The sequence below is a fragment of the Microtus ochrogaster genome, assembly GCF_000317375.1.
Source record: "Microtus ochrogaster isolate Prairie Vole_2 chromosome 14 unlocalized genomic scaffold, MicOch1.0 chr14_random_1, whole genome shotgun sequence".
Taxonomy (NCBI): domain Eukaryota; kingdom Metazoa; phylum Chordata; class Mammalia; order Rodentia; family Cricetidae; genus Microtus; species Microtus ochrogaster.
The window spans coordinates 19731748-19743709 of NW_004949096.1; the positions used below are offsets into that span (position 1 = coordinate 19731748).

Below are 11962 nucleotides of genomic sequence, written 5' to 3' on the forward strand. Positions count from 1 at the left end.
TGTGCATGTCTGTGCTGTCCTCAGATTGTTGTGTGCATGTCTGTGCTGTCCTCAGATTGTTATGTGCATGTCTGTGCTGTCCTCAGATTGTTATGTGCATGTCTGTGCTGGTGTCACATGTTTGTGTGCTCTTGGAGGCCAAAAGATCCCCGAGCTGGACCTGGATCCTCGGAGCTAGAGCTATAGCAGTTGTGAGTGACCTAACATGGGTGCTGGGAACTGAACTCAGGTCCTCTGGTCCCCCACCTCTGTCACACCTTTGTTCCCTTCTGCCAGCACTCACTAGGATGTCCCTATCAAGTCCCCACTACTAGATGCTTCTCCCTTCACCCACCACCTATTGTCATCTGTGCTCTGCCCCACTGCTCTGTCTACCCCAACACTAGGTAGTTGTCATGTCCTCTTTCTCCCCAAATCCTCACCCCTCGGACCTCAGTTGGATTGTACTAAGAGGCACTTGCCACCCCACCCAGTTGGGCACCTGTCTAGTCTTCCTCACAGCACTGTGATGTGTTCCAGATGGGGCCACGCAGGTGCTTGTCTTGTACCCTGTCTCGACCAGGCACCCCCAACCTGCAGCTTAGGAGTGGCACTGTGCCTGTGGGCAGTGAATGCAGCCAGCACATTCCATGTTGCAGTGTTGAGGCTGTCAGTACTGAGGGCAGGCTCTTCCGGCCCAGAGCAGACTCAAAGCACAACACTTGTTTGTAGAGAGACTGGGTATGGGGGAAGCCTAGTTACCCAGCAGAGGCAGCAGACTCAGACTCCCATCTCTGCAGATTGGGCTTCTAACCACCATGGCCATCCTCCTGCATGAGATCCCCCATGAGGTAAGTGCCCAGAGGGTAGCCCCAAAGCCAAGGTCCCAAGGTTTCCATGCTCAGCATGGGTGTGGCGCTTGGCCAGGGCTTTGGGTGGGCCTTGCCCACAGGAGTGGTCTGGAGGAGGGGCACCGCTTCAATAGGCGCTGGCCCAGGGGCAAGGTAGACAGGACGCTGGGTGTTCATGTGTTCAGGCTCTGGGTGAACATCTATCTGGGCCTTTCCTCAGGTGGGTGACTTTGCTATCCTGCTCCGAGCTGGCTTTGACCGATGGACTGCAGCCAAGCTACAGTTCTCTACAGCCCTGGGAGGCCTTCTGGGGGCCTGCTTTGCCATCTGCACACAGTCCCCCAAAGGAGTAGGTATGACAGTGGTCATGTTCAGTAGAGGCAACAGCTAGACAGTGCCACTGCCCCGCTGCTACTGGGCTTGTGTGCCTGGTCTGCCCTGCAGGAGGGTAGGGTACATACAGCCCCCTGGGCTTACCACCAGCTCATTGTTCCCTGCAGGGGAGACAGTGGTCTGGACCCTGCCCTTTACCTCTGGAGGCTTTCTCTATATTGCCCTGGTCAATGTGTTGCCCGACCTCTTAGAAGAAAATGACCCGTGGTGAGTGATCTCCTGGGATGGCCACTGTCGGGGTTCAGGAGGAGTCCTGCTCTTAAGTCTCCCCTCTCCCAACAGGCACTCCCTGCAGCAGGTGCTGCTGCTCTGTTCCGGCATCGTGGTCATGGTGCTGCTTTCGTTCTTCGTTGAGTGGTAACCATTCCTGACATCCCTCTCCACATAGCAAGCAATAGAGAACCAACTTGCTCTGTGACTTTGTGTGTGAGAGGCAGAGGGTGAATGCTAGAACCAGCCTCGCACTGGACAGAGATGTGTGCAGGAGACCGACACTGTGACCCTTGTGTGCAGAGCCCAGCCACCCCACTGTCATCTAGCAGCAAGGAATGGCAGCGCTGGTGCCGGCACAGGCCTCACTTCTCGCAAGAGTCCAGGGCTACAGAGAACCCCGGAATTGTCCCCCCTGGACCTCTAACTCAAGACTAATTAAAGCTCTGCTCACATATCCAGGTCCTAAGTACCTTAGAGGCAGAGGCCGCACTGCTCTTTGCTGTCCATTTCCCCAGCCCTTCGTATGCCACCTCTACAGCCAAAGAAAGGGGAGGTGGGTGCTTTGCAGCCCCAGCCCAACTCAGCACTGAGCAGGCAGCCTCTCCAGGACCTCCTCCTAGGGGCTGCCACCCTGGCCAGCTCATGCTTCCCCAGCAAATGCTGTCAAACAGCAGTCTGCAAGGCACCGTGTAATCCTCAGGCTAGCAGTCTCCCAGTGCAGCTCCAAATGCTCCTGCCAGCACACGGTTCAGCAGACATGCCCCAGGCAGGGAGAATGAGCCTTGCTGCCCTTCCCCGCTCAGGCCCCTTGTCCTTTGGGTTGAGTAAAATGGGGGTGGTGAGGGCTCCACACTGTCAGTGCTCAGGAATGTGAACTGGGAGAATGCTGAAGCCATAATCCCCAACTATTTCCCTTGGCTGACATCCAGGTACTCAGCTGGCCACTCAACAGCCAGACTTCAGCCCTGCTGCTGTGGTGTTAGAGAAGTGGCCACTGAAGAGTCTGAATGATTCTGTAGCAGTTACGCTGTGGTTCATCTTTATCTGTAAATACCTGTTCTATAGGTGTAAATAAATATTACCTAGACCACTCCCTGTTGCACATACTAGGGCGGTCAAGCAGAGCTCTGCTCAGTGCTCTGGCATATCTGTTCCCTTGCTGTACATCTCTGAAGGTTTCCTATTTCCCCGCCCAGTTTCACTGTTAACCTTTCAGCCCAGGAATCCTTGAGCCTTTGTCACCATCACCTGATCTTATTTATTCCCTGATCCCCCTTAGTAATTCTTATCAAGGGATCAGGACCATCAAGTCATCTCCAGCTTTGACTTCACACTGTAATCTCAGCATCCAGGAATGGTAGCAGAAGGATCTGGAGTTAAAAGGCCAGCCTAGGCTACTTGAAACCACCATTTTGGAAAACAAGGGGGAAAAAAAGGAAGGCATAGGAAGAACATAGGATATGGTAATACATGAGGTAGAACAATAAATTCCAGGCCAGCTTGGGCTACATAAGACCCTGTCTCACTTGATCCTCCCCATAGCACCCACCTCCCAAATATAAGCAGGAGGAAAAAGGGTCTTTACCGGGCCCCCTTCCTGAATGCACCATCACCATAACACAGCAAGGGGCACTGCTTCTCCATCCAACCCACTTTCCTCCCTAAGCCACCAGGCAGCCTTCAGCAGCCCCCTGGGTGGGATAAGTCAGTCGTCTGTGCTGAGTCTAGTGCAAGCAGGTGGGACACCAAATCTGCTACCTCCTTAGCAGGGAATGCTCAGCAGTCAGTGTTCGGCGTCACATCCGTCAGAGATCTGATCTACCTGGCTGACTTCCAGGGACCTCAGGACAGAAAGGTCCAAGCCCATTGTCTTTTCTCTCAGCAAGTGCTCAGGGCAGAGCTGTGGTGTGAAGCCCAGCTGGGAGGCTGACAAGCACAAGTATCACTGTTCACCACTGCACTCAGCCCGAGGGGTTTGAAGGGCTCTGCTGTACTGAGGAAGCCAGGTGATGGTGGCCAAGAACACATTCTCTCTGGTTAGAAAGGAGAAGGGGGCACCTAAGCCCAGGCCAGAGGACAAAATCAGAAGCCCTTTAGCTGCTCAGCTCCTGGAGCAAGACATAATCAAACCACAATCAACAGGCAGCATGCAGAGCTCAGTGAGCCAGCATGTGGGTAGAGTCACTCTGAGGAGAGCTGGCAAGGTGGAGCTTGTTGGAGTCATGTTCTCTGGGAAGAGCAAGGGGAAGAAAGGAAAGTGCCAAGGAATTTTTGCCCCTTTTTGGCAAAAAAGTGGAATTTTGAGGATTAACAGCTTTGAAGGGCCATTCAGGGCTGCCACAACAACTCACTGAAAAGATGACTGATGGGCCAGACAAGGTGCATATGTCTTTAACCCTAACTCTGGACGAATCTCAGAGGCCACAAGCAACTGAGTTCAACGCCAACCTGATCTACATCAAGTTCCAGGCTAGCCAAGACTTCATAGTAAGACCCTGTCTCAAAATAAATAAATAAATAAATAAATAAAATTTTGATGCTACCTCATTTCATTACGCTGTAATTTCAGCCCAGCTGCTTGTGTCTGTAAAATGTACACCCAGGTTAGTGAGCTGGATCAGTGGGTAAAGGTACTTACTGCACAAACTTGTTGATCTAAGTTGGATCCCTAGAACCCAGGTAAAGGTGGAAGGAGAGAACTGACTCCACAAAGCTGTCCTCTGATGGACATGTATCCTGACTACGTGCACACACACACACAGTGAAAATAATACAGTGGACATCCTGATAAAAAAATATGCATTAAGACCTATATAGGGGCAGGGATATGTCTCAGGTAGTAGAGTGCTTGCCTAACATGAACTAAACCCTGGGTTCTATCCCAGCACCACATGAAACTGGAATGGTGGGAGCTGGAGAGATGGCTCAGAGGTTAAGAGCACTGGCTGCTCTTCCAGAGGTCCTGAATTCAATTCCCAGCACCCACATGGTGGCTCACAACCATCTGTAATGAGATCTGGTGCCCTCTTCTGGTTAAACATGTAGACAAACACTGTATACATAATATATAAATCAATCATAAAGAAAAGATGGGAATGGTGGGGCATGCCCATAGCTGTGACCGCACTGCCAAGCCAGAAGGCTGTGGGCTGCCACACAGCAGGGCAGGCAGCAGAGTAAGGCCGTGAGAGAGCGGTATGATGGACAGGCCTGAAGAGCCTGGGGAGAAACACGATGCCTACAAGCCAGGGTAGTGGGGTCTATTTCAAGAACTAAAAGCTACATCTTACTGTATATGGCAACAAGAATTAGACTAGAGCACTGCAATGCAAGATGGGAAACTCTGGCTTCTCTTCAGGGTATTCCTTTGGGAACTCCAAGGCCGCAAGCCTCTAAAGCAGTCAGCGCTGACTTAAGGAGACTCTGGGGCCCATGGCCATCTGTGGGAGTTTTGAGGCTGTAGCTCCTGAGGCAAAGACCTTCTCCATACATGCCACTCCCACCCAGAGTCCACGAGGACGAGACAGACAGGTGGCAAGGATGGAAAACACCTTTTATTACCAGCTTTCGCCCACACCCTAGTGGGCGGACTAGAGGCGCCCCTAGGCATAGTACTGCAGGTTGGCTTTCTTCTTGGCCTGCACCTCTAAGATGCCCTCCATGTAGTCCTCGTGGGTAAGCTCCGTAGCACCTCTGCGCAGTGCGATCATACCCTGCAGCCATGACAGATACGGTCTAGTGTGGCCCCCTGAATCCTGAGCCCAACTTCCAAAGGCCTGGGCCCCTGATCTATCCAGGAAAAAGGCAAGGCTGAAAGAATCCACCAATTCCCTGACCACTCACCGCTTCCACACACACGGCTTTGCACTGGGCCCCATTGAAGTCATCAGTGCAACGGGCCAGCTCCTCATAGTTCACGTCAGGACTGGAGAAAGGACAGACACCACAGAGCTTAATCACTCACGGAGGGAAAGTGAATGGGAAGATGTCTTACTATGCATCCACCAAACAATAAAGTCAACTCGCTTTCTGCTGACAGGCAAGTCTTTACCCACCCTGACCTTTCTTTCATTATAAAATAAGGGGTTCAAGATTAATGAGATTAGACAAAACCACTTATAAGATCTCTGATACTGCAATCTTCTAGAACCCTGCATCTGAGACTCCAGTAACCAAATCTGCCTGAGGCGAGAAAACAAGGGGTTCTATAGACAAAAGATAACGCCAGAGTGGTGCATCACTCAGCCCAGCGCAGCTACCACATCTGTCCTCTTATGCCAAGCACTGCACTTAAGACATCATCATGGCATTGGGTGGTGGCGGTGGCGTACACATTTAATGCCAGCACTCAGAAGACAGAGGCAGGCGAATATCTGTGAGTTCAAGGCCAGCCTGGTTTACAGAGTAAGTTCCAGGATAATCAGAGATAGGCAGAAACCTTGTCTCAGGGAAAAAACAACCACCACCACCAAAACATCATCACGGCTAATTCTCAAAGTGGAGTAATTATCCCCAAGTTTCAAATAACAGAGCATGCTTAGAAGGTCAGGCCACATGCTCAAAGTTGTACAGGTCTGAGCTCAAATCATCTGGTCCTGGTAAGATTCTCGTAAATCATGCTGGGCTGTGCCTACCTACTGGGCTGTGGGATCTATGTGTCTTCAGATGGGAGGATGAGGCACAGGTGACTTTGAGGACCATACCACCTAGGAGTAGGGTCTGAGTCCCAGCAGAACTCTTAGACAGTAGGGGAGAAATGGAGACTATGTGCATGCATAGGAAGGGGAGGGGCGGTCAGTGGCTGGGCAACACAGTACAGGAGGGATGAGAACCCAAGGTCCAAAAACGTCTTGCAGCTGACCTGACATTCATCTTCCGTGAGTGGATCTGCATGATTCTGGCCCGGGCCTCCTCGTTGGGCATCGGGAACTCAATCTTGCGGTCCAGGCGTCCTGAGCGGAGCAGGGCAGGGTCCAGGATGTCCACTCTGTTAGTGGCTGCAATTACCTAAGGAATAAGGGAAGCAGCAGCTTCAACTGAAAAGCAGTGCATCCATCCACAGGCACGAGTCGAGGCAGGTCAGAGTGTAGGAAAGATGGGTCCCAACTCTGCCAGTACCGGAGCCCCGGGTCAGCCCAGCAGCTCAGCTGCATTTTATTCACCTTTACTTGGGTGTTGGGCTGGAAGCCATCCAGCTGGTTCAGAAGCTCCAGCATGGTCCTCTGCACTTCCCGGTCCCCTGCCTTTTCACTGTCGAAGCTGCGGTGCACAGGAGCCCGAGATGCCAGTGACATCACGGCATAAGCACAGGCTATTCCAACTTGTCCAGGGAAATGGTTGCCTCAACTTGAGGCTCCCAGCCCAGGGACTGGCACAGAGAAGGGTGTCACCAAGAGTTAACTGCAGCATTCAACAAAGCTTGCAGAGGCTTCTGGGATCGGATGCTTGGCTGACAACAGACAGTGAGCAGAAACAGCCAGGGCTAGGGCTGTGGCTTTGAGCAATGTGTGATCCCACAAAACTTTGCTCAGAGAATCAGGAGCCTAGGCATCCAACCCCACCCCAGGAAGGGCTCTTGAGTCTGAAGACAATGGTGGGCAACTACCCAATGAACAGGAAAGAGCCGAAAATCAATTGGACACTGGGAGGGTGTCCAGGGTGGGGGCAGAGTGAGACCGGAAGGACAGTCACACAAATGTAGCGCTTATGCTAAGGAGCAATGGGGTGAACGCTCAGAACGGCTTTAAATAGGATCTGTGGGTAACAGATTTGAATACACGCGAGATGACTGCCATTTCTTTTTTGAGAGAAATGTGGCAGCTGCGAGAATTTAGGAAGCAGAAAAACAGAAGAGTTACTACTCAGGGAGGAGAGAGGAGCAGGATGGGAAAGAGCTGTAATTTACTTGAGTTGGGATTGGAGCTCCCAACCCATCCCTCACCCCCAGGAACCCTTGGAAGTCTTTAGCACACTCCCTTACCGCTTGGTACCAATGGCATCCAACTCATCAATGAAGATGATAGATGGCGCCTTCTCCTTGGCCAGGGCAAAAGCATCACGGACCAGCTTGGCGCCATCTCCAATGAACATTTGCACCAGCTGGGGGCCTGCCAACTTCAAGAAGGTTGCCTGAGAGAGAGGGGACAGATCAGCCCAAAGGCCCAAGAGGTTCTAAGAATCTTTAAGCCCATCGCATAAAGTTTCAACCCACCCACCTCCTCCTCAGTGGCCCCCGCACACACCTTGGTCTGAGCTGCACAAGCTCGGGCAAGCAGAGTCTTCCCTGTACCAGGCGGCCCGTACATCAGCACTCCTTTTGGGGGCTGGATACCCAAGTTCTCAAACTTCTCTTTGTGGTTCATAGGCAGGACAATGGCCTCTACCAGCTGCCAGGAAGAAGTCCTGGGTGAGCAGAGTGATGCCCTGAGGGATACACCCTAGTCTAATCCGCCTATTTCCTATTCCAATGCAGACACTCTACTCTCTCTCTCCTACAAAATGACATTAAAGTCCCCATTTCCCACCTCAAGGACAGTCACTCTAGAACTGCAGGCCCTGGCCTGGGTTGGGTACATGGCTCAGCTGTTCAAGCACCCATGGAAAAATGCAGGCATGAAAATAAGTCTATAACCTCAGTGCAGTGGAGACACAGTCAGGAGGACCACGAGCCTAGTTCCAGGTTCAGAGAGGAACCATGTCTCAGGAAGAAGGTGGAGAGTGACAGATCAGGAGACTTGACATTTCCTGTGCACGCATGCACCTGCACTGATATCACACACACTGAAGGAAGGAGGAGCCTGAGTGGAGTTTCTGCACTAGCCCCTTCTGTGGCCTTGGGCAACCCCTCCAATCTCTCTGGAATCCAGGCTATGAGCAGTTAACACTACTTTTTTTTTTTTCCTCCTTAAGCAACTCTTTTACAAGGATAAAGGCACAATGACAGAATACAATCTGGTCAAATAAGTGAAAAAACTACAATAGGCTGGCAAGGCTGCTGGCAGCGGCCATGCCTCCCTCACCTCCTGGATCTGCTTGTCCAGGCCCCCGATGTCACTGTATTGCTCTGTGGGCCGCTCATCCACTTCCATGGCCTTCACCCGAGAGTCGTACTCTGTGGGCAGGGTCTCCAGGATCAGATAGGAGTCTTTGTTCACACCCTGAGGGCAAAGCAGAGAGTCTGCATTTGTCCCACTCTGCCTAAAGGGCTAGGGGAAGAAAGCTATGGATGGGGGAAATACAAGAAGCACAGATTGCAGGGAGAAGTCCTGCTGCAGCGCCAAGTTCAGAGGCAACAGTGACCTAAGGCAGTGTAAGCTCACTGGAGAAGCCCTGCCTGGGCTCAGGCAACACTCACCACCAGGTCTCCTGGCTTCAGCTTCTCTGCATCCACCAAGCCAATCACTGGCAGGAAGTATGTCTTCAGGAAAAATTACAGGCACTTTCAGCTACTTCCTCACTGAAGCTCCCCAGGGCTGCCCCTTGCCCCTGTCTACTACTGAGCCAGCCTTACTTGTCGTGTGGAAGTTTTGATCACAGCACACTTGCCCTTCCTCTGTGAGTCCAGGTCAATATTGGCACCATCCTCCTCCTGGTCATTGGGATCAACGTCCAGCAACTAAGAAGAAAAATAAGCCCAATCCCTTGAACTTCCCAGAGTGCACTGCTATGTGGGCCAAAACAATTCCCACACTCACAAGGCCACAGACCCTACTTCGCTCTCCAAACTAGCATTAAGCTTAGTAAAATACACTTGAGTCAAGCAGTGGTGGTGCACACCTTCAGCCCCAGCACTCGGGAGGCAGAGGTAGGTAGATCTCTATGAGTTACTCTGGTCTACAGAGCAAGTTCCAAAACAGCCAAGGCTACACAGAGAAACCCTGTCTCAAAACAAACAAACAAACAAACAAACAAACAAAAAACAAAACCACCAAAAAATAAATGACTGAATAAAAAATTATATACTAGACGCTTGATAAAATCTTTGCTTCTTTACTGCTTCTGTATGCAAAGTTCATTCCGTCAGTGCAGGCCTGTGCCAGTGCAAGCCTGTGTCTAGGAAGTGAGTCTCAGAAGGGCTTGTATCAACTCTACCCCTATGGGCCCCATCCCAAGATGTCTCCACACACCCTCCTCCCCTCCACATATATACACACACCTCAATGACGTTGGAGACAAGGTATGGCAAGGTTTTGTTCACTTTGATTTTCTCACTGTTCTCTTTGATTTTATCTTTCATGGCTTGGAGTTCATGGGTGACTCGCAACACTTCACTCTTCATGATCTGGTAAGAAAAAAATAAACGTTCAACCCTGATTTAGTTTGTTGACATCAGACTGGGAGACCCATCCAATGAGACCCAGCCTGTCTGTGTCCAAATTGCAGAAGTCAAGACAAGATGCCAGTATGAAAACTTCCTGGTGAAGTAGCTGTGGAATAAAGGGTTAGTGGTGGTGGTGAGATGGAGATGTATTAAAACGTTTGGTGCTGGGCAGTGGTGGCCCAAGACTTTAATCCCAGTACTCGGGAAGCAGAGGCACTTGGATCTCTACGAGTTCAAGGCCACCCAGGGAAGATTCCAAAGGTACAGAGAAACCCTGTCTCAATTAAAAAAAAAAAAAGATTGGTGCTTTAAGACAGTCTCATGTAGTCCAGGCTGACCTGTTCGTCCCTTCTCCTCTTTTTTTTTTTTTTTTTTGGTTTTTCGAGACAGGGTTTCTCTGTGGCTTTGGAGCCTGTCCTGGAACTAGCTCTTGTAGACCAGGATGGTCTCGAACTCACAAAGATCCGCCTGCCTCTGCCTCCCAAGTGCTGGGATTAAAGGCGTGCGCCACCACCGCCCGGCTCCTTCTCCTCTTTTAAGATTTAGTTTAGTTTTCTTTTTTGCTTTCTCTGATTCCAGGAGATAGGCCCCAAGCCTCCTGCATTATGATTGTAAAAAAGGAGACTGGGATCGGCGGGGCGAGTGTTGTTGGGACTCCAGCACATGCACCGGAGTCAGGCGCCCACCTTGATCTCACTGTCCAACAGCCGTGTGCGCTGGATGATCTCCTCTGTGGACATCTTGAGCACCTCCTCCCCAATGCCATCTTGCTGTTTAAAGAAAGGAAGAAATACTTATTTACTCTAAGAGCTGCCGTCCCACGTCCCCACACTCGCGCACTGCAGGATGAAGTCGGGTCGTCTGCCCACGTCCCAAGCTTGGTGCCCAGTCGGAAGCGGACCTGGGACTCCCAGCCACCTGCTTCCAGCCCTTCAAGAATGTCTCGTACTCCGGCCCAAGCTCCGGGACGCCCCTCCGTCTCCCGGCACTCACCTCCGCTTCATCCCACACGGTCGCCATCTTCTCCTGCCGAGTCACTGGACTCTCGGGCGTCGGCAGCAGATTCATTTCCTGCATGAAGAGGCCGAAACTGGGAGTGCGCCCGAGCCCCTGCGGGAGCCCAGCGCAGCCTTTCTCAATGCCCTCTCTCCACCAGTGGCGAACTTCACCCGCGATCCCAGACTCGACAGAATTAGCTGCGTTTCCAGTGCCGAGCGAATCTGCCGCTCGTACTCCACGAACCAAACCCAGCACAAAGCCCGCCCCGTGGCTCGCCGGTTGCTCCGGTTTGTGCCGGAGCGATAGATGGGCTGCTATTGGCCGGGGCACGTGGCAGGGCGGGGCATGACGCACAATCGGAAGAGGCGGGAGTCGCAGAGTCTTTCGGGAAATGCAGTTTTAACCCGGCGTGTAACCAAAAAGGCAATTGCAGAGGCACAAGTTCAAAGTCAGAGTCCGGGTAAACTTGAAATTGAAAGATTTGTAAATCGCCGGGCGTAGAATCGTTTATCTTTAGTCCCAGAACTCGAGAGGCAGAGGCAGGAGGATCTCCAGAGCGAGTTCCAGAACAGCCAGTATGGCACTGGCTCCCCAACCATAAAGGACACATCCAGCCCTGTGCTAACCTTGCCTTTTAGCTTCTGTAGCTCTGCTTCTGGCTCACTGTTCTTGTTTACTAAAGTGTGTCAGCCCAGGACATGTTTTTTTGTGCTTAAAAGCTGACCTGGGAAAGGCTTTAGGGCTGCGATAGGATCCCGAACACCCAGTGTAGTCATTGACTGGCTAATAAAAACTTTCTGTTGACCTAAGTCCAAGCAGTCTTCTCGAGTGAATGCCCACAACAATTGCTCCTGCTAACATCAATGCAGCTCCACCAAACTGGCCATATAGGAGGAACTCGCGTGATAATGCGTATGCAGTTAAAACAGGACTCAGGTCCACAGCATTTGTTTTCTGTATTCATCATGACCTTGGTGAGCAGAGCAGGTCTCCTCTGAAGATTTATTTATTTTATGAGTGTTTTGCCTACATGTGTGTCTGTGCACCACTTGAATCCAGTGCCCAAGAAGGCCAGAAGAGGGCATCGATCCCCCTGGAACTGCAATCACAAAGGGTGACAGCACTCATGTGGGTGCTGGAAACCAAACCCAGGTCCTCAGCAAAAGCAGCAAGTCTTAATCGCGAGTCATATCTCCAGTCTCTCTTG

The 11962-nt window shown here is 51.5% G+C and overlaps 2 protein-coding genes across 4 annotated transcripts in view; one reads left to right on the forward strand and one right to left on the reverse strand.

The window, feature by feature from the left end:
- Slc39a13 (solute carrier family 39 member 13) overlaps positions 1-3962 on the forward strand; it is a 9808-nt gene extending 5846 nt beyond the window's left edge. For 2 of the 3 annotated variants that reach the window (XM_005364177.3, XM_013352762.2), the window contains exons 7-10: positions 780-830; positions 1051-1183; positions 1331-1430; positions 1506-3962. In XM_005364177.3, coding sequence (XP_005364234.1) covers positions 780-830; positions 1051-1183; positions 1331-1430; positions 1506-1584 — 363 coding nt within the window. In that variant the 3' untranslated portion in view covers positions 1585-3962. The remainder of the gene's footprint in view (positions 1-779; positions 831-1050; positions 1184-1330; positions 1431-1505) is intronic. The other variant, XM_026787823.1, reaches the window with a different exon arrangement.
- A 1008-nt stretch (positions 3963-4970) lies between these two features.
- Psmc3 (proteasome 26S subunit, ATPase 3) lies at positions 4971-11062 on the reverse strand. The gene is made up of 12 exons (XM_005364178.2): positions 10750-11062; positions 10443-10526; positions 9592-9717; positions 8947-9051; positions 8791-8853; positions 8456-8593; positions 7679-7822; positions 7417-7565; positions 6599-6695; positions 6298-6443; positions 5280-5361; positions 4971-5149 (listed from the first exon to the last, which is right to left on the reverse strand). The coding sequence occupies exons 1-12, from the start codon at positions 10831-10833 to the stop codon at positions 5039-5041; spliced, it is 1329 nt and encodes a 442-aa protein (XP_005364235.1). The 5' UTR covers positions 10834-11062; the 3' UTR covers positions 4971-5038.
- Positions 11063-11962: the final 900 nt, after the last annotated feature.

What these genes read in the sequence shown, in the direction of transcription:
- Psmc3 (XM_005364178.2), bottom strand. Translation starts at nt 10,833, where the DNA reads ATGCAGGAAATGAATCTGCTGCCGACGCCCGAGAGTCCAGTGACTCGG. An exon ending in CTTGTGCAGCTCAGACCAAG is followed by an intron (nt 7,566 to 7,678) that starts GTGTGTGCGGGG and finishes CCTCTCTCTCAG; the next exon opens with GCAACCTTCTTGAAGTTGGC. An exon ending in GATGCCATTGGTACCAAGCG is followed by an intron (nt 6,696 to 7,416) that starts GTAAGGGAGTGT and finishes TGTGCACCGCAG; the next exon opens with CTTCGACAGTGAAAAGGCAG.